Source organism: Antechinus flavipes, chromosome 3, assembly GCF_016432865.1.
Source record: "Antechinus flavipes isolate AdamAnt ecotype Samford, QLD, Australia chromosome 3, AdamAnt_v2, whole genome shotgun sequence".
Taxonomy (NCBI): domain Eukaryota; kingdom Metazoa; phylum Chordata; class Mammalia; order Dasyuromorphia; family Dasyuridae; genus Antechinus; species Antechinus flavipes.
In genome coordinates this window covers 628,151,827-628,173,251 of record NC_067400.1, presented here as the reverse complement: position 1 = coordinate 628,173,251, position 21,425 = coordinate 628,151,827, and the positions used below count along the sequence as shown (strand labels likewise).

At 39.5% G+C, this 21,425-nt stretch overlaps 4 protein-coding genes across 4 annotated transcripts in view; 2 read left to right on the top strand and 2 right to left on the bottom strand.

Annotated features, from left to right (window-relative positions):
- LOC127557646 (uncharacterized) overlaps positions 1 to 21,425 on the bottom strand; it is a 370,654-nt gene that overhangs the window by 27,646 nt on the left and 321,583 nt on the right. The gene's annotated exons all lie outside the window — the stretch shown is intronic.
- Positions 1 to 21,425, top strand: part of LOC127556679 (uncharacterized) — a 346,970-nt gene that overhangs the window by 184,988 nt on the left and 140,557 nt on the right. The window lies entirely within an intron of this gene.
- The window catches only part of LOC127556670 (clusterin-associated protein 1-like), a 161,743-nt gene that overhangs the window by 7,710 nt on the left and 132,608 nt on the right, over positions 1 to 21,425 (top strand). The window lies entirely within an intron of this gene.
- LOC127556669 (uncharacterized) overlaps positions 7,626 to 21,425 on the bottom strand; it is a 170,406-nt gene continuing 156,606 nt past the window's right edge. Inside the window, exons 3-4 of the mRNA XM_051989955.1 lie at positions 10,909 to 10,964; positions 7,626 to 9,978 (exon numbers count right to left, since the gene is read on the bottom strand). Of these exons, the coding sequence (XP_051845915.1) occupies positions 10,934 to 10,964 (31 nt within the window). The 3' untranslated portion in view covers positions 7,626 to 9,978; positions 10,909 to 10,933. The remainder of the gene's footprint in view (positions 9,979 to 10,908; positions 10,965 to 21,425) is intronic.

Genomic DNA, 21,425 nt, shown 5'->3' with positions numbered 1-21,425 from the left:
CTTGGGTCCTTTTGGATGTAAACTCATTGTTTATCTTTATAATATATCCCGGAGTGTTTCCCTCAACATCACCTGCCTTTTGAGTGGTTTTCAGGTCATCACTATCAGTCCCAGTAACTCCAGCTGGGCAGAATTCAAAACCCAAGCCCCAAACTATATTGTCCCTTCTTGCTTCTTCTGCTGATGCTTCTCCCTGCTGGTCAATTTTACTTTGCTTGGAACTATGCATAAAGCAATATATATGACTAATGATACAAGGATGTGGTATCTGGGATACTGGGTCAATGTTCTGTCCTATCTCTTTCAATGTCTCACTTTTTGCAATTGTCTTTTCTATTCCTGATATTATATGTATGGGATTCATGATCTGGGCTGATGCCTTTTTAGTGCTTCTCCTACACAGACACCATCAGCAAGTCCAACATATTCATAGCTCACATCTCTCTCCCAGAACTTTCCCTGAGAAAAGAGCCACTCTTGGTATTCTCCTACTAGTGAGCATATATGCCTCCTTTTATTCTATTTATTCTGGTTTGTCATTTTCTCTCTTTAACAGTAAGAAATCTAATCAATGGATCCTGGCCATTTCAGACCTCATGGCAGCGTGGTTCCCAGCCATTAGCCCTTTTGTGCTGATCTTCTGTGACTCCCAAATCCTCAAACATTGGTATGCTTTGTGGCATGGAACACCTTTCTATCTGCTTTGCCACATTAAATCCATATATACCTCCTCCCCGCATTCTGCCCTAACAAAATAGCAAGCAAATAATTTCAGAAGCTGGTAGGAAAGGAGCAAGAACACCGGATTCTAAGAATTGTGGGACCTAATACTAGGGAAAAAACACTTTTTGATCATGCATTCAAACACTTTCCTCTTTTAGAACATATTGTTCTATTACAGACTGTATGTCCTGAACTTTATAACACAGATTACAAATGTATCAGTCAGTTCTTGAACACCTGCCTCCTGATTAGAAATCCATTTTTATTCTATTATTCAAATTGAAGTAAAGACCATCTATACATCCAAGTTCACTTGTGAGTCACATATGTCTTTGTTTTAAAATATAAATATCATATGAATTTTATTGTATTTTTATTACATTTGTTAACTATTTCCAAGTTAAATTTAGTCTAGTACAAGTCAAACTAAGAAATATCATGTATGACAATATGGCCCCTGGCAGTGTGGTTGACACCTCTGCATTAGACCATAACTGTACTCGTGTCGTATGAAGTACATTTCTCCTTTCCTCCCCATCTTGAGCTCTCTAGGTTGAAAAGTTCTCCAAATATTTGGTGAGGCAATGTGACATAGAAGGTAAGGTACTGAATTTTGAATTAGAAATGCTCAAAGTTTACTGTCTCTCTTATTTAGGAGTACCCTAAGATTTTTTTAGAGTTGAAATTCCCTGAGTCTCAATTTTCTCATCTGTATAATTGTAATAATAATATTTGTTGTAATATCTTGCAAAGTTATTTTTGAAGTCAAAAAAGGCTTTTTATTAAAAACAAAACAATTTGGTTTTACTCTTACATCTTCAATTTTCCTTAAATTCACACTTTAGTATGTTACAATTTCAGCCTCTTGTTGTAGATGGACAAGAATCGTGTTTTCCAGTTTTTGACTGACAGAAGGTAGACTCCAAATGCAAAATTATAAAATATATGCTTATCTATTTATCCAGGTACCATATATAAATAATACATGCACACATTATAAATATGTATTTACTTAGGTATTTGTCTATATCTATTATGAAAAGATCAAAACTTAAAATTTCTTTTCTATTGATTTCTACTATGTTGATTCTACAATATTCCTGATTTTTATGGCACATTAATTTTATGACTGGTTCTACATCCACATGGCTCGGATTAAACTCAGGAATTTAGATCGGTCTGAACTCAGAAATCCAGTTCAGTTAGCTCAAAGATAATTTAGTTTAAAAGAAACCTTATTATCTCTCTTTCCACTATTCTAGGATTCCTGATAGATATTTACTTGTTTAGCCCTGCAAAATTCTCATGCCCAAAATATATTTCCTTTCCTGCTTGCATATAGTTAGGAATTTTTATCTCTTCCAAAGAGATAGCAAATCTATTAGTTCTGATCCCCTAGCAAAACTACAAAATACAGATGGGCCCCATAAAGCAATTAACATTCCTTAACTGTTAGTGAGGAATATGGTTCAACTTCACCTGAATGTCAATCACCTTTCTCAGTTTAGGCAATCATAATATTCCTGCCCAAATTCTACACCCTATCATCTTTTCCCCAAGCCTACCAAAACCTCTTCTTTTTTGTCTGTGATATTCCATCCTCCTCCAGTGCCCATATTCCACCTACATTGCTTGCTGTTTTAGGGATAGGAAAAGCAATGAAGAGGAGGAGAAAAATTTGGCACACAAAGTTTTATAGAAACGAATGTTAAAAATTGTGTATAAAAATATGTTTTTTTCTTTTCCTCTGACCTTGGATAATGTGTTTCATTTCTTACAAACCTTTCTAATTTAATGTGATCAAAATTATTCATTTTATGTTTAACTTTGTTCTCTTTCACTTGTTTGACTTGTTCCTTGACTATCCATAATTCTGATGAGTACTATGTTCTGTATTTCTCTAATTTTCTTCTAAAATCTCTCTATATCTTTCATGTATCCGTTTTTACCTTCTCTGGGTAAAAGATGTAAGATGCTGATCTATGCCCAGTTTCTGCCATATTGCTTTCCAGTTTTCCCAACAACTTTTATCAAATAATGAATTATTATCCCAAAACCTTAAGTCTTTTTACACTAGTCAGCAAAAAGGCTTCTTATGTTTATTTGCAACTGAACTTGTCCATTTACTCTATCTCATTGACATATCTTTCTATTTCTTAGGCAGTACTAGACATACAATTTAAGATCTGATGCTTCCATAAGTTTCCTTCCTTTACATATTTTTTTCCAATATTTCCTTAGTTATTCTTGACTTTCTGTTTCTGGAAATGAATTTTGTAAATCTTGTTCCCAGTTCATTTAAAAAAAATTCTATCATCTAATTGGGATGGTGATGAATATATAAATTAATCAATGAAAATTATTTTTTTAATCTATTGATCCAACCTCCCTGTAAACAATATTTCTCCAGTTGTTTAAATCTGATTTCATTTGCATAAAATATCTTTTGTAAATTTGTTATATAGTTATATAATTTCTGGTTATGTTTCAGAAATTGTACTCCCAGATATCTTATAGTGTGTAAAATTATTTTAAATCCGATTTTTTTTCTGTTACTTTTTGCAGAGTTTTGTTTTTGACATATAGGAATGCTGATTATTTTCTACTATTTTGCTAAAATTATTGTTTCAATTAACTTTTTAGTTGAATCATCATGATTTTCTATGTATATCATTATATCTTAAAAAAGAGAGAGAGATAGCTTTATTAGCTCAGCCCTTTAGTAACTCAGCTCTGAGTTCTTACTGATTCCTTTGTGTTCTTCATGCTTTTGATAGGCTTTCCAGTACAATACTGAATAATGTTGGTGACAGTTGGCATCCTTCTTGCACCCCTGATATTTCTGATAAGGCTGCTAGTTTATTACTATTGCAATAATGCATGATGTTGTTTTATATAATAACTTCCAATAAATTTAAGAAAAGTCCATTCACAATAATTCTTTCAAGAATTTTAATTTTTAAAATAAGTGTTGAACTTTAGCAAAAGTTTTTGTTACCTCAATTGATGAAATAACTTTTTTTTACTTTATTGATTCAATCAATAATTTTAGTAATTTTCCTTATTTCAAACCATTCCTAAAACCTTGGTGTAAATTCCGTTTTATCATAATGTATAATATCTGTATTGTGTTGCTGTAATCTTTAAGTTAGTATTTTAGTTAGAATTTTTGCATCTACATTCATTAATAAAATTGGTCTTCAATTTTCTTTTTCAGTTTTTAGTCATCCTGGTTTAAGCATCAGTATCATATTTGCTTCCTGAAAGGAATTTGGTAGAATCTGTTCTTTATTTATTGTGACAAATAATTTGTTTCATGTTGGAATTAGCCGATCTTTAAATATTTAATAGAATTCACTAGCAAATCCAACTGGTCCTGCTACTTTTTTTACCTTTGGAATTTCTTTTATGGCTTCTTCAATTTCTTTTTCTGAAACAGATATATTAAGATATCCTATTTCTCTTCAGCTATTAAAGGTAAATTTATATATTTTTTGTAATTCTTTTTTCCATTTCACCTAAAATTATTAAATTTATAGGCATATGATGGTACAAAATCACTCCTAATAATTGCTTTAATTTCATCTTCATTGTTAACTAATGAAGCTTTCTTGTTTTTAATAAGAAACTCTAATTTTTCTCTGTTTTAAATCAGATTAACCAATTGTTTATTGTATTAACTTTTTCATAAAATTAACTTCTAATATTATTTACAATTCAATTTTTTACTCTCAATTTTAATAACATCACCTTTAATTTTTTAGAATTTCCAGTTTAATATTTAATTGGAGGAGGGGGTTCATTTGTTCCTTTTCTAGTTTTTTAAATTTCATATTCAATTTATTAGTGTAGTCTTTCTCTATTTTATTGATATAAACATTTGGACATATGTTTTCCTCTAATTACTGTTTTTGCTGTATCCCAAAGCTTATTGTCTTATATTGTCTTAATAGTATCTTCTCTTTGATAAATTTATTTCTAAAATCTGTTCATTTCACTCTCTCTTTAACATGAGATTTTTTTATTTCCATTTCATTTTAATTGAAGTTGGTAAGTCCCTTTTTAATACAATTTTTATTTTAATGTGATCTGAAAATGATAAATTTTGATATTGCTGCTTTTCTTCTTTTAAATATATTTTAATGTACTACTATCTAGTCAATCTTTGCAAAGGTACCATGAATTGTTGTGTAAAAAAAAGTATTCCTTTATATTTCAAGTCAGTTTTCTAATGATATCTTTCATATCAAGTTGAGTAAAATTCTATGACTTGCTTAACTTCTTTTTTAATTATTTCGTTAGTTTTATCTAGTTCTGAGAAGGGAAGATTAAAGTCTTCTGCTATTATAAAATTACTACCTATCTCCAAGTATCATTTTAAAAACCTCTTTCATTTCAAAAATTTAGATGCTATAGTATTTGGTATATATAAGTTCAGTATTGATGTTATTTCATTGTGTTTTGTTGTTGTTGTTGTTGTTTTATTTAAATCTATTCAGTGATAATTTTGAGATCATTATTTCCATTTTTGACTTTTTATATCAACTGACACATAATAAATTCAACACCTAACCTCTATTTTGACTTTGCACATGTTTCTTGTAAACAATATATTACAGAATTCTATTTTTTAATCCATTCTACTATTCATTTTCATTTTATGGCTGGGTTTATCCTATTCACATTCAAAGTTATAATTACTATTTTAAAAAAAATTCTCTTCATCTTATTTTTATTCATGATTTCCCTTCTGGAATTCACATTCTAATAATGGAATATATGCAAGATAGATACAGAATTGATCTCAAAGTTAAAGGTACAAAAAACTGAGGGGGATAGGCTAGTAACAGAGCATACATTGGAAATCAGGTCCTGGGACTCCCAGTACTAAATGAAATTCTGAAACAGATCCAGCTATGATTAATTGATGTATTACTTAGACTAATAAATAATAACTCAAGGTCAGGGATATCTCTCCATGATCAAATATTTCAAAGAAGCATCTCAGATCACTTTAAATGCACATCTCTTCCTTACAAAGAACGACGTGCATGGGGAAGGAATGAAAGCAAAGAGTAAAGATTGAGCCTCTCTCTCACTAACTCATGGGCATTGTTCATGATACCTTAGGCTAAGATGTCTCATGCAATAGCCCACTCTCTGAGAATATCTCCTAGTACAGTCATCTGGCTTTCTGAAAGCCTCTCCTCTCCAAAATTCTGAAATGGGTTCTCAGAGAAGCTTCTTCAATGCACATCACTTGTAGAGCTCTCTTTTCAGTTTGCAAACAGATTTCAATACCATTTATAATAATACTTTAATTTTGATTGTCCAAAACTATGACTTGTGATGAGAATTAGCTCCAACCTCATGATTTTAATTGAACACTACTAATAATAGTTATAGGCAGATTATCAAATTAGGAACTAATATACTAGAGAATCTATCCTCCCTATTCCTTGGTGCTCTTAATTTTATCTACGCCGGATTCTTGATCTTATTTACTGCCAATAGTGTGATGAAAGGAGAGTCTAAAAGATTTGATAAGGATCTGATTTGGAGGCTGAGCCCATCTGGTACGAAAATTATATTTACCCACATAGTTATGCAAGCTAAAGTAGAGTGCCTTATGGCTGAATAAGTAATGATACATAAATAGAATGGAATATCATTGTTGTATAAGAAGTGATTAACAGATTGATTTCAGAAAAGACTGAAAAGACATACATTAAGTGATGCTGAATGAAGGGAGCAGAACCAAGAATACCTTGTGCACAATAACAATAAAATTATGTGATGATCAAGTGTGATGGACTTGGATTCAATGCAATTCAGTGATTTAACACAATGGTAATAGTTTTAGGAAAATAGATTTCAGATACCATTTGCATCTACAGAAAGAATTATAAAGATTCAATGGGGATCAAAGCATAGCATTTTCCTCTTTTTGTCATTGTTATTTGCTTGATTTTCTTTTTTCTCGTGACTTTTCCCCTTTGGATTTGAAATTTCTTGCATTACATGACAAATGTAAATATATGTTTAAAAGAATTGTCCATATTCAACCTTCATGGCTTGCTGTTTTAGGGATAAGAAAAGTAGTGAAGAGAAGGAGAAAATTTTGGAACACAAAGTTTTATAAAAATGAATGTTGAAATTCTCTTTGTATATATTTGGAAAAATAAAATACTATTGAAAGGATTAAAATTGAGCACCTTTTAATTTGGTATTCATTCCATCATTAAACTTCTGCCATTCCTGACTTCAGATTCAAGTCCCCAAAAGGAAATATACTTAAGTTTACTACCTATAGTTTGTCTTGTGATGTAATCTAGCATATTCTTTGATATATACAAGATTCTTAACCCAGGTTTTATATTTGACCTTTACATGATCCTATTATTTTCTTTTTTAAAAAAGTTACTCCAGCTATTTCTTCCAGTTATTTACTCTGGTTATTTAATCTAATTCCCATTTCCTCCAGTCAGAGAAGGAAATGCTGCTAAGGGTCTAAAATATATGTGCACATAAATAACAACACTCTAGGTAGCTGACTTATAGTCTTACGTTAAATTGTCACACAAGTCACTTTACCTAGGAAATGTTTATTGCATTCTAATTGGAATGGGATGTATAAACAGACTAAGTGATGAATTTCAGATTGTATCAAAAGATTTGCCTATAATACAACCCATTCAGTTACCATACTGTTCAAATGGACTTGACATTATACTACTCCCAAATGCTTTTTAAATCGTTGTGTAACTTGCTTGCACTTTATAACATGCCTCACATACATGAATTAATCCCCCAGTAAACATTAGTTCAAAGTAAACTGAATGTCTCTTTACTGTAACAAAAGATATACCATAAATCACTATCCTCTGAGAAAAGAAAAGTAATTGCACAAAAATTCTTTTTAATAGAGATAAGAAGTGTTTCTGACTTGAACTCTCTAAAGAATACATTGATCTCATTCTCAACAACTGATATAACATTACCCAATTGTTTCCATAATCCCCTTAGCTCTTTCAAGGAGCTTATCTTATACATGAAAATAAAATTAGTAACAGGCAGATGACAAACCCAAACACTTATTCTGAAGTTTAGGATAGGAAGATACTTTATTCTTAAATTTAAAAGAGTAAGATCATATACACTTAGATCTTATGTGAAACATTGTAACATTGAGATTAGATATAAAGCAATCATTGTTTGAATTGCATTTATACAGATAGGCTATGAGAAGAAGGAGGGACATGAGCATAATAGTACTAGTCTGCAGTGTCTCAGAACAGGGACGCAGAATGAATCAATGCATATACTGTGGGATGAAGCATCCTGAGTTCTTTTTAACTTTAGCTAAGAGTAACGGTGAAGTTTTGGAATCACCAGAGAAGTAGCCAACATTCCACTCTTTACAGGGTATTGCAGGTTCAAAAAGAAGCACCCTGTGGGAAAATCAGATCAAGAGAATCTTACCTTAAAGGGTCATGCCCAAGTTATCCTCTCAACTTTCTCCAGTACATGTCCACCTGAGTAGCTATGGGACTGCACACCTCCTTTGGGATACACATGGCATTCCCACTGAGTGGTGGACTATTGTTGTTATGATAATGCAGACAATCAAAACTAAAGAATAGCATCAGATAATAATCTCGTGGGATTTTACATGACATAGAAACTTTCACTAATCATGCTAGGGCTGGATGTATTCGATATCTTTTTTCTTTTTCTCTTAAAACTTAAATTAATCCTTGTATAAAATCTATCACTATAAATCAGAAAATAATTATATTTTGGAATTCCAGATTGATACTATATACTGTAGTTTGGTCCAAAAGAATCTCTCAGAAGCTCACGATTATTTGCACACAAACAGATGGTCATCTTTCATGATATTGTAATCCTGAAAACAAAATCAAATCTATAAAACTGGAGTACATTAGGATTAAGAGCATTAAATATATTAAATTGATTAAAAATGAAATGTTACTACAGGGCAACTTCACTTCATAATTCACAATAAGATTCTATACAAGAATTATTTTCCCCCTCTGGTCAAGGATTGTTTGCAAGAATGATTCTATAAATGGAGCAATGCACAAATTCTTTTATGGAACTATTTAACCTTACCAGAATAGACCCTAATAACTTAACCAATAGTTTCACAATTTTAGATATAATGTCCTTTTTATTTTAGACAAACCTGGAAGCTATCATGAAATTCATGACCATCACAAAGCTCCTTATGTGAAGATATATGGCGATAATCTCAGTTTCCTGTAATTTCCCTATTTTACTCTCAAAGAGCCTGATTGTTGGAATCCTTACTAACTGCTAACTCATTAGAGTTGATCTAATCTTACAAGAAGATTTTGGCCAGAACCTGAAACAAGGTACTAAGTAGAACTAATTAATACAAGGCTTGTGTAAACACCTTTACTCATTGGAGTTCACAAGTATGCCAGCTTCACAAAGTAAACTTTTTAACTTCAAGGGAGTTCATACCTCCCTTAAAGCTCTTTGGGCCAGAGAGCACTATGGGAGAAAACCCATAATCCCATTCTCTCAGAAGAGTCAGATTATAAGGCCAGTGATGAGAGATCTATTCCAGAATACATTTTTCCTCTTGGCTGGCTGGTCGCAGAAGAGAGTTCAGCTGGACTCGAGAGGAGCGACTCTGGTGCAGAGAGCACTTTGACGGATTTCAGCGGAATTACGCCAGAAGCCCTCTTTCCGAGGCAAGGCAGAATACATTCCACTTGGCTGGCTGGTGGCAGACGAAGAGTTTTCAGAGGATAAAGCTACAAGTGGAGAGTTCAGTGGACAACCAGATTTATCTTCATCTCACACCACCGTAGCTGGTGGCTGGGCTCCTGCACGCCCCCCACTGAGACCAAGCTGGTCTGAAAGAGTCACCAGAAAGCTAGCCAAGCCCCAAGTGAAGGAGACAAGAGATTCATTCCATCTCTGTGTTGGTCGGAGGCTGAAGAAAGCAGAGGCAGAGGCTGAAGGACAGAACCTTTGGATTTGGAGATATTCGGAGGGATCTAAGCTAAACCGGCTGTGTTTTGAGAAGAACAAGAACTCCAACATTTGAACTCATAACACCTGATCACCATCTTATTCCCATCAATTTACTTGGCAGCTTTGGTTACTCTTCTCCAACTCTGGATTCTGGTAATATTCAGTTGCCACATCTCAGTAATTGTAATGAAAAGTCACAAGAAATTTCCCATATCCCTCTTATCTCTATGAAATTAAAAAAAGACAAAAAAACATTTATCGATGATTATATTTACTGAATTGTTCTTTATATTTTGAATATATTGTAATAAAAAAAAGAGATGATTTCATAAAATTTTTACTTTCCCAGCTGTAGAGTTGACTTTGGATCAAGTGACCTTCTTCACTCATTTATCTATGGCAACTAAAAAAGCCCAAGGCAAATAACCACAGTGAACTCAAGTTTGCTTGCTTCCACCTCCATGGATGACTGACTCATCTCATTGGTCCTTTGACTCCCTTCGGTATCGGCCTCAGAAATGAGGCCTTGATGAAATACCTCATGTTTATCACAGTTGTGATCACTAACTCTATTTCCCTCCATGCTATTTGCCTTGCTTCTCCTTTGTCCCCCTGTCTCGCCTCAAAAGTGCTTTGCTTTTGCTCAGCACCTGGAAGCCTAAGCCCACTTCTGCCCAAGTCCCGCCTCTCCTTCCTCCCTTCCATCCCGCACTCAACACAGTCTGTCCATCAATCCATCTTTGGGCCAAATCTGGGAGAATAAGGAGCAACCATTATGCAGCATCTCCCCATCTTCCTACTACCCAGGAAGTTCTTTTCCCCTTGCTTGTGAGTTTCTCTACCCCAATCTACCTTGCTTTACACTATACTCCCAGTGCATCCCTATCTCCAGGGTTCATTTCATTGTGCAGATGTCAGCTCATCAGTTGACTTACACCCATGCCCCTTCTCTCTCTCTCTCTCTCTCTCTCTCTCTCTCTCTCTCTCTCTCTCTCTCTCTCTCTCTCTCTCTTTTTCTCTCTCTGTCTCTCTCTCTCTGTCTCTCTCTCTCTTTCTGTCTGTACTGCTTTGAATGGGCCAAAGAAGGGGGACGTTTCTCATGACATACAGCTTTCATCTTCCCAAGGGGCAATGTCAGCAGCATCAGCTCTTTACCTTTCTTTGGATTTCACCTTCACCTTTAGCTTTGTAGGCTTCTCTTCAGTCTTGACCTATATTGGAGATGCAAATTTTCGACTCAACACTTCAAAATACACACACAAGCACCCAACGTACACATCCCCTTTTCTCATGCTAGAAAGCCATTTTTCCCCTGCTAAGTCCTGGAAAATTCACTTAAATACTCCATGTGCTGTCAGATGAGCTCCCTTAGTCACAACAGATCATCCTACCACATTCTGACCTGCCCCATTTCTATACTCAACCAACCGTGTCCCTCAGTCCACCTCTGAGCCACATCTGGGAGAGTAAGGTGTGACGACTGTGCACCATCTCCCCATCTTCCCTACCACCCTTGAAGCTCTTTCACTCTTACATATCTCTGGCTTGTGAGTTCCTTCAGCTCCATCTACCTCCCTTTGCACTACACTCCCAGTGGATCCCCTTATCTCAAGGATTCATTTCATTGGGCTCATCATATCAGCTCATTATAATCAACTTACTCCTGTGCCCTCTCACTCTCTCTGAGAACTGCTTCCAACTGGCCTAAAAAGGAGAATGTTTCTCATGCCATACAGCTTTCACCTTCCCAAGGGGCAATGTCAACGGTTTCATCTCCTTACTTTCCTTTGGATTTCACTTTCCCCTTTAGGTTTGTAGGCTTCTCTTCAGTCTTGACCTAGATTGGAGATACACATTTTAGGCACAGCACTGGGCTTTTCCCCAGCAACCCTGGAAAGTCCTCTCCTTCATGAAACATCCCCCAGTCACCCAAACCCACCCCACACACAGACCTATAGACATATTTCTTCAGCATCTTTATTTCTTCAGCATCTTTATATTGCCTCCAAGTACAGTATTCCAAGCTCCATGTGCCCTAAGTCCTACACCTGCAAAGAATTGCCTTTGCCCATCTATCTAGTCCCTGGGGAGAAGAGAGCCAGTGGTGGCTTCTCCTATCAGAAAAAAAGATCTTCTAGAGGATTTCTAATCCTGTCTGTCCTTATCTATCTGCACAACCATTTGGTGGCCAGAGACCCACCTATACTCCTAGCTGCTCGGGTCTGATCAAAGAGTCCTAGTGTCCTGCCATTTCCCAGTCCTCTTCCCCAAGTCTCCCTTGCCCAGGAAAGTGCAGTTGGGAGCATTCCCTTGTTCCAGTGCTGGGCCTGCCCCTTGCTGTTGTTCCTCCCTACTCTGGAGCAATGGGATTCCCCAGGGATGCTGGGCTTTTTCCATGTTTGGATGGGACCAGTTGAAAGCAGAAATCAATGGTGGCATGAAGACTATGTCAACATTAGCAGGCAGATGACAAGACCCAGTGTTATTGGACCCACTGGTCTGGCTTAAGGAACTGGGGAATAGCCTCCTCCTCCTCCTCCTCCTCATCTTCCTCCACCACCACCATCACCTCCTCCTCCACCACCACTACAACCACCACATCACCTCCTCCTCCTCCTCCTCCTCCTCCTCTTCTGCCTCCACCTCCACCTCTTCCTCCACCATCACCACCACCATCACCTCCACCTCTTCCTCTTCCACCACCATAAGCATCACCTCCTCCTCCTCCTCCTCCTCCTCCTCCTCTCCTCCTCCTCCACCACCACCACAACCACATCTCCTTCTCCTCCTCCTCCTCTTCCTCTTCCACCCCTACCACCACCATCACCTTCTCCTCCTCCTCCTCCACAACCACCTCCTCCTCCTCTTCCTCCTCCTGCTCCTCCACCACCACCATCACCTGCTCCTCCTTCTACACCACTACCATCATCACTTCCACTTTCTCCTCAAACTCCTCTTCCACCATCACCTCCTCCTCCTCCTCTTCCTCCTCCTCCTCCTCCTTCTCTACCACCACCTTCTTCTCTTCCTCCTCCTATTCCTCCTCATCTTCCTCCACCACCACCATCACCTCCTCCTCTTTCACCACCACTACAACCATCACATCACCTCCTCCTCCTCCTCCTCCTCCTCTTCTGCCTCCACCTCCACCTCCTCCTCCACCATCATTACCACCATCACCTCCATCTCTTCCTCTTCCTCCTCAACCACCATAAGCATCTCCTCGTCCTCCTCCTCCTCCTCCACCACAACAACATCTCCTCCTCCTCCTCCTCCTCTTTCTCTTCCACCCCTACCACCACCATCACCTCCTCCTCTCCTCCTCCTCCACCACCATCACCTCCTCCTCCTCCTCTTCCACCTCCTCCTCCTTCTCTTCCTCTTCCTCCTCCTCTCCTCCTCCTCTTCCACCTCCTCCTCCTTCTCCTCCTCCTCCTCCTCCTTCTCCACCACCACCACCTCCTCCTCTTCTCCTCCTCCTCCTCCTCTTCCTTCACCACCATCACTTCCTCCTCCTCCTCTCCTCCTCCTCCTCTTCTCCTCCTCCTTCTCTTCCTCTTCCACCCCTACCACCACCACCTCCTCCTCCTCCTCCTCCACCATCACCTCCTCCACCTCCACCTCCTCCTCCTCCTCCTCCTCTTCCTCTTCCACTCTTACCACCACCATCACCTTCTCCTCCTCCTCCTCTTCCTCCTCCTCCTCCACCACCACCACCTCCTCCTCCTCCTCTTCCTCCTCCTCCTCCACCACCACCATCACCTCCCCCTCCTTCTACACTACCACCACTATCACTTCCACTTTCCTCCTCCTCCTCCTCCTCCTCCTCTCCTCCTCTTCCTCTTCCTCCTCCTCTCTTCCTCTTCCACCCCTACTACCACCATCACCACCTCCTCATCCTCCACCTCCTCCTCCTCTTCCTCCTCCTCCTCCTCCTCTTCCTCTTCCACCACTACCACCACCATCACTTCCCAGCGTTTGTCACTTCTTCCCAATGGAGCATTACTGACTAACGATCCCTCAGACCGCTCTACCCGAATAAAAACCTAAAACACTCTCTCCCCCTTCCCAGAGCTTTCCACCTCCTGCTGCAAGTTTCCCTAATGCTCCCCTGGCTCTGGATTCCCTGCTGGACTGGCAAGCAGCCACACAAGTTGTCTATCCCTCAGACATCCTAAGAAAATTCTCTCCCCACACTGGCTGCCCGCGGGGCCCAAGAGTCCTAGCGACTCTGCTCAGACCATGTAGACATAGTACCTTGCGATGTCCATGTCCTTTTGCCGCTCCTCGAAAAAGTTCCTCTTGTCCAGGGCCGTGTATTTGGCAGCGATCTCCCGCTCCCGCTGGGCCTTCCTCTTCAGGCCCTCCCGCTCAGGCCTCCACTGTCTCCAGGGAGCTGGAGGCCGAAGGGCCCCTGCCACCCTCGGAGAAGTCCCAGTGGGGATGGGCTCAGCCGGCTTTTTATCGGCCTTCCGAGTCGTGTCTCTGGCAGCTGTCCGGAGGCCAGCCTGCGTCTGCCTGGGTGCGGGACCTTCTGCTGGGGTTCCCCAGCGCTCTTGGACCTCGAGAGGTGGCCGGGGGACCCCGACAGAGCCAGCCAGCTTGTCTTTCTTCTGGGGAGCCTTGGGCATGTTGGCGCTGAGGAAGGTCCGGAGCTTCTTCCAGACCTCCGGAGTGGGCTCAGGAAGGCCCCTCTTGCGCTTGTTGGTCAGCGGGGCCGCTTTCTCTTGCGGCTCAGCGCCACTCTCAGACAGCCCTCGGGCCGGCCAGGGCTTTGGCGGCCCCCGCAGCCCTCTGTCTGCTTGCACGCCTCTGGCCTCTGGGTACCCGATGTCCTTGGGCTGCTCTACGCCAGTAGAGGGAAAATGACCAGTGGAGAAGGGCAAGGGTTGAAGAGATGTTTCCCAGACTGCTACCTGTGCTGGTAAACGGACGTGAGCCCGGGCAGGTGACCGGGGCGCTCGGAGAGAGCCGGCCCTCCTGTGCTCCGGCTTACCCAGAGCGTGCAATTCCTGCACTGATTCCCGCATGCGCCTACCCAGGGCGCCCCGGTCTTTCTTCCAGGCCTCCGGGCTCCCCGGAAGGGGAGCTTTATGCCCCGGCTGAGCTGAATGCCTGGGGGGCTTCTTCTCTGGACTACATTTGCGCGGCAGCCGGGGCCCTCTGTCCATTTGGTCCGTGCTGACCTTGGGGGACCCCAGGCCTTTCGCCTGCTCCACCTCCCTGAAGGGAGAAGGCAGAGGGAGGAGGCGCATGTCTCCCGGGGCCGTTTGCAAGGCTCCCGCTGGGGCTGCCAGATGCTCTTGGATCTTGGCAATGCCCTGGGGGGTTCGGACGGCAGCGGCCAAATCCTCCTTCTTCTTGCCCAAAGCCTGAAGCTCTGGGATCTCCTGCAGCATGCGCCTGCGCAGGGTGTCCAGATCTTTTATCCAGAACTCTGGGCTGGCCGGCATTTGGCGCGTCTTGTCCCGGAGGGCTGTTTTCTGCCCTGGCTGAGCCGAACGCCCGGGAGGTTTCTTCTCTGGACTGCACTTGCGCGGCAGCCGCGGCCCTCTGTCCATTTGGTCCGTGCTGTCCTTGGGGGACCCCAGACCTTTCGCCTGCTCCACCTCCCTGAAGGGAGAAGGCAGAGGAGGGAGGCGCAAGGCTCCCGGGGCCGTTTTCAAGGCTCCTGCTGGCGCTGCCAGATGCTCTTGGATCTTGGCAATGCCCTGGCGGGTTCCGATGGCAGCGGCCACGTCCTCCTTCTGCTTCCCCAAAGCCTGAAGCTCCGGGATCTCCTGCAGCATGCGCCTGCGCAGGGAGTCCAGGTCTTTTATCCAGGCCTCTTGGCCGGCCTCGGGATGGGTCTCGGGGCGCTTCAACCCCGGGAGGGCCGCTTTACGCCCCGTTGTCGCTGGCAGCTTCTTGCCGCCGCTCAGCTTGGGCCGTGTCCGCAGCTTTTTATCCATGTTGGAAAACCTGGCGTTGGCGGCTCTGGAGCCTTTCTGCTGCCCCACTTCCCTGGAGGGAGAAGGGGGAAGGGCAAGGTGCAAGCCCTCTCCCAGTTGTTTGTCCTCGGTAAGACTGGCAGGGGGCCTCCTCCCATTCTCTCCTAACTCTTGCCCCCCAAGACCTGGGCCATCCTGTGCCAGATGGCCTTCCCTGGGCCCGGAGGTGCTTCCCGGCAGAGCCTCGGGCCACAGCGGCACAAGGCGGCCCTGCATCGCGTTGCTGGCAGGGTTTTCCAAGGGAAGGAACGGGGGGCGCTCTCCTTCCAAGGAGACATGGCCGGCATTCAGCCAACGGGAGGACTCGGCCTTTCCCTGGTCCCCTTTCCCTTTCTCCTTCACAACCTTGCGGTTTCCCTGCTGCCCGTTCGGGGCGGGAGGCAGGAAGTCCGTGTGGCCCCGGTTCGGGGCCGAGGTAGCCAAGGAGCTGTCCCCAGGCCCCCCTGCTGCCGCACACAGGGGAGAGCCCTCCAGAATCGGGAGCTCGCTTCCATTGGCGGCCCTGGATTGGAAGAGTTTCCGGCGCTGGGGCCGAGAGAACATCGGGACAATAAGCCGGCGCCCCGGGGGACCCTTCATCACCGCAATGATACAGAAAGAAAAACAAAAAACAAAAAACAAAAAACAACTTTCCTAGTAATTCGAGCCTAGAAAGCGCAGACACTCTGGCCGATGGCGGACGGACTCGCTCTGCTTCCTCCACCAGCTGCTCCAAGTGCCTTCTGAAGCTCCAGGAGGTCTGGGGCCGGTACTTATATCCCTCGCTCTCAAGGACGTTCACGTAGCCTCTTGTCTCCTTCCAGGTAGGGACCAGAAAATGGGCACAGAGGGGGATGGGGAAGAATGGGAGCTTGAGAGGAGGACAGGGGGAGGGCGAGCCTTCATTTTAGAATCTTTTTTTCTTTCTTTTTTTTTTGGTAGTTTATTTATTTATTTATTTTTATTTTATTTCATTTTTTAATAATTATAACTTTTTATTGACAGAACCCATGCTTGGGTAATTTTTTAAACATTATCTCTTGCACTCACTTCTGTTCCGACTTTTCCCCTCCCCTCCCCCCTCTCCCTTAGATAGCAAGCAATCCTATACATGTTAAACATGTCACAGTATAGCCTAGATAATATATGTGTGCAGAAAGAAACATTGATCAGCATTAAAATACAGATCTGGAGTAGAATATATGATGGTTTGAGACAAAGTAAAAGCAAAAATAGTCATAAAAACGGATTAAGGGAAAACATAGTTTTGCTAAAAAAACTACCATGGACACTGAAGTAATATTTTAAAAAATAACAAGTTTACCTTATTTCTCATACAGGAAATTGAGTCAAATAAAAATAATTAGAGCCATTTCCCAATTAATAGTCAAGAAATATAAATAGACAGTTTTCAAAAGAAAAGAAAAAAACCAAAACTATGTATAGTCACAGGGAAAATACGCAACATCATTATAGTGTTATTGTTATTCTGTCTTTTTAGTTATGTCCAAATTTCTCATGACCCCATTTGGGCTTTTCTTGCAAAAATATTAAAGTTATTATTTTTTTCTTTTCCAGCTCAAATTACAAATAAGGAAACTGAGACTAACAAGTGTTAAGTGAGTTGTGCTGTGTCACATATCTAGTAAGTGTCTGAGGCTAGATTTTAATTCAGGAAAATAATCTTCCAGATTTCAGGCCTGGCACTGTATACATTATGCCATCTAGCTATTTTCATTGCTGATTAGAGAATGGCAAATGGATTGAAGCATAGGATTTTACCTTTTTGTTTGCTTTTCTCTTATGGCTTCTCCTCCTTTTGGTCTGATCTTTTCTTGCAAAATTTGAGAAACATAGAATAATAATTAAAAGAAATATACACATTTAACCTACATCACGGTACTTTGGGTTTGAGGGAAGAGGGCAGTAAGGGAGTGACAGAGGGAGAAAAAGTTGGGTCACAAAGTCTTACAAAAATGAATGTTGAAAACTATTTTTACATATATTTGGAAAATAAAATACAATTGAAAAAAATTAAATAAAATAAAACAAAATAAAGGAAAAAATATCTCGTTGCTCAGAATCAGTCTCTCAGGGAGTCATCTCTGAATGAATTGAATCGGTTTTATGTCTTTCCATTTACTAACTTCCTCAGTCAGATGTCTTGGGCTAGTCACATTCATAGTGCATCCTTTGCAGTTCTTTTCCTAAAATAATTCCTAAAATAAAACAATGATGAGATAGAACATCAGAAGAATAATCATCTTGCTGATATTTAGGCATTGAAGATGAAAGGAAATTATCTTTTGAGGAATTTGATAAAAGGAAAAAATAACAAGCAGAGACACATACTTCTTAGAATGAAGATATCATCATATTTTGTAGATTTTATTTGTTATGCTCCCAGATTTTTGCTGAGGAAAGGGAAATCATGCTGAATCTTTGCTTTTGAATAGGATGCTTTAAAACAGTGTGTCAATTAGTTCAGGGGTATACCACTCTCCACTTAGGGCATATAAATGCCTCCATAAAGTCAAATGGTTTACTTCTTATATGTGAACATGTTATAATTATTTGGATAATTTGAAAGAAAGGCTTGGACTGAGCTGTGTAGTATAAATTCATTCAAAAAACCCCCCAAAACTGTGTAGAGAGATAAAAAGGAATCACTGTTTAATACAATTGAGCCATAAATGAATTGATAGCAGAAAAAGCATGGGGGAGGTGGGTAGTGCTGGAACCTTACTCTAATCAAAAATGGATGAAAGAGAGAACATATATCTAGAAATGTATAAACTCTTCTTAATTTAGAAAGAAATAAAAGGACAAGAAGATAGGGTAAGGGAAGACCATGAGGGAAGGGCATTAGAGGTATGTAGGTTAAGGAATAGAAGAAAAAATAATGGAAAGAAATAAATTAGAGGAGTGAAGAGGGATAGGGTAAATAGGGCAAGAAGGATAGTGAGGAAAAATAGGAAAGAGGAAAATACATAACAAGTAATCATAATTTAGAATGTCATTGGTAAAAACTTTATCCATAAAACAGAAATGGATAGCAGATTAAAATGTGAATTCAACAATATGTTGTTTTTAGGAAACAAAATAAAAATGAGAAAAATACACAAAGATAAAATAAAAACCGAAAGTAGAATTTATCATCTAAAAAAGCCAACTTAGCTATTATGATGTCAGACAAAGTTCGAACCAAAATAGATTTATTAAAAGAGAAAAAATGACACTAAAACTGTCACTAATATTATTTGATATTGTTTTAAATCATTTAAAATAACTGTACAGTATAAAATATTAGAGTATATGTGTATAAAAATGGATAAAGGAGCTAATGAACATAAACCTGAAAACATTTTATATGAATACATTTAAATTAAAATTATTAGAATAATATATTGTTCATGGGTAGGTAAAGCCAATAAAATAAAATAGACAATTTTACCTAATCAATTTATTTAATGCCAGCTTTATTGTGTTACTAAAAGTCATCTTACTGAGCTAGGAAAAAATAATAACCAAGTTCTTTTGAAAGAACAATAGGTCAGGAATTTCAAAGAAACCAAGAAATAAAAAAGAAAAAGGATATAATGAAAGGAAATTTGAAAATGTCAGACTTTAAACTATACTATAAGGTGAGAACATTTTTGAAGTGTAAAATGGATAATTTTGATTATTTTAAATTAAAATTTTTTTATATTGTAAAATTAAAATCAAAGTAGGCAAGAATAGAAGGAATGCAGAAAATGAGGAAGAAACTTTCTTTGATGATCTCTCAGGAACTAATTATATTGAAATACTGCTAGGGTAAAGGAAATTATGGGTTGGTTGATTTAAAAAAACAATAACAAGAACATGGAAAGATTTATACCAGTGAAAGAAGATGCTATCCACCTCCACAGAAAAAGATGACAAGTGTATACATATATATCATGGTTTTACATAAGTGTATATGAATGTTTATATACATATGTGTGTGATGGTATGTTTATAGGTATCTATCTAAATCTATATCTACATATATTTATATACATAGTTATAGATATAGATACACACATATCCTTTAATTGTAGCTTTCTTTAGAGTAGGGGGAAGGAGAGAAGGAAAAAATAAAATAAAAAGTCATGGCAGAGAGCAAAAGAAAACCTACAAGGAAACAAGAAAAGGTGTGGGAGCTTTGAAAACACGTAATATTTATTAGATCAGTTTTCATGAAATGGAAATTTATTATTTTATGCTGAATATAACAGAAAGGCTTTTCCTCATTTCTTGTTTTGCATTTCAATTTAAAATGAATAAAAAATTTACAAGTTATGGCTTTTGGCAAAGATGTATCAGCTCTCTTCCGTATGATTTTTGTCTATATCTCCTCTTAATGCAGAATGTCTCTTTTCTTTTGTTTTTAAGTAGTTTTGATATCCCTGTTTTTCCATTCCATTATAGCTCATCCTTGGAGACACAATAATCTCTATAGTGTTTGATGCCAAATTGGGCACAGAAATCCTGAAAATGTTTTGAGGTATACCCAGGCCATTATCTCCTAAAGAGATGCCCATAATGGCCAATGCCTGAAGCATAACCTCTGTGGTGGCCTTTGTGGTTTCCCTATCCATAGGTATAGCAAAAGTAAAATGTGAATAAGTGTCAACAATCACATGAATATATCTTTATTTCCCAAAAGAAGAGTAATGAGTAACATCCATTTGCCACAACTCATTGGATTTATGCCCCCTTGGATTATATCCTGGAGGCAAAGGGAATAGATGAAATGGGACACAAACCGGACAGGCTTTAACTATTTGCTATGCTTCTTCTTTAGTAAGAAGACCAAATTGAACTTAAAGAGCACCAGCTGATTGATGATATAACTGATGAGAAGAGTATGTAGCAGCTTGAAACTGAGGATATATATGACTGACAGCAGTCAGGATAAAATCTGCCACAGAATTACCATGAAATATAGGGCCTGGTAACTGTGGGTGTGATGGTACAAGTAGGACACAACAAATCTTGTTGATCAGACAGAGGTTGAAGTTGCTGAAAAAGTTGATAAATGTTAGAGCTAGAAAATTTTATCTGGTCCGTTGAGATGAGTGACAAAACACCAGCAGCATAAGCTGACTCCGTGACTAGATTGCAATCATAAGGGTAAAATTGCAGAGCAAGAATGAACACATAGAGTTCATTTTGCTGTGTAAAGTAAATGGGATATAATAAACCACTTTATTGCTAACTCCATAGAATAAACAAAACATTTATTATTTTTGTTGGCGTCTATGAATATGGTAGGATCTGAAAGTGACTTCTGAGAAGGTTTAGTTTCAAAAGTTCATGGCCAACATGTATGTGAGACACAAAGGTGATTCATGATGGAGATTTAGAGCATAAGTTAACAAGCATTGCCATTCAGGGAATGCTTGCAAAAAGGAATCAATTTGGGTTTGAGTATATGGAATATATAGAGTATGAGGTATAAACCCTGAAAGTTGTAGGACTCTCCTTATGCCTTTCAATCATATTGGCTGCCAACATAGGATAAATGACTAAATGATGTACAGGCTGAGCCTGGGAAGGAAACACTTCCAGAATCCCTTGTTTTTTTGATGAATAACTGCAGTTGGGTTTTCTAAGTCTCTTCTAATAATAGTTTGAGTAAGTGCCGTCTCTACTACCTTCAAGAGCCTGTTTTGCATC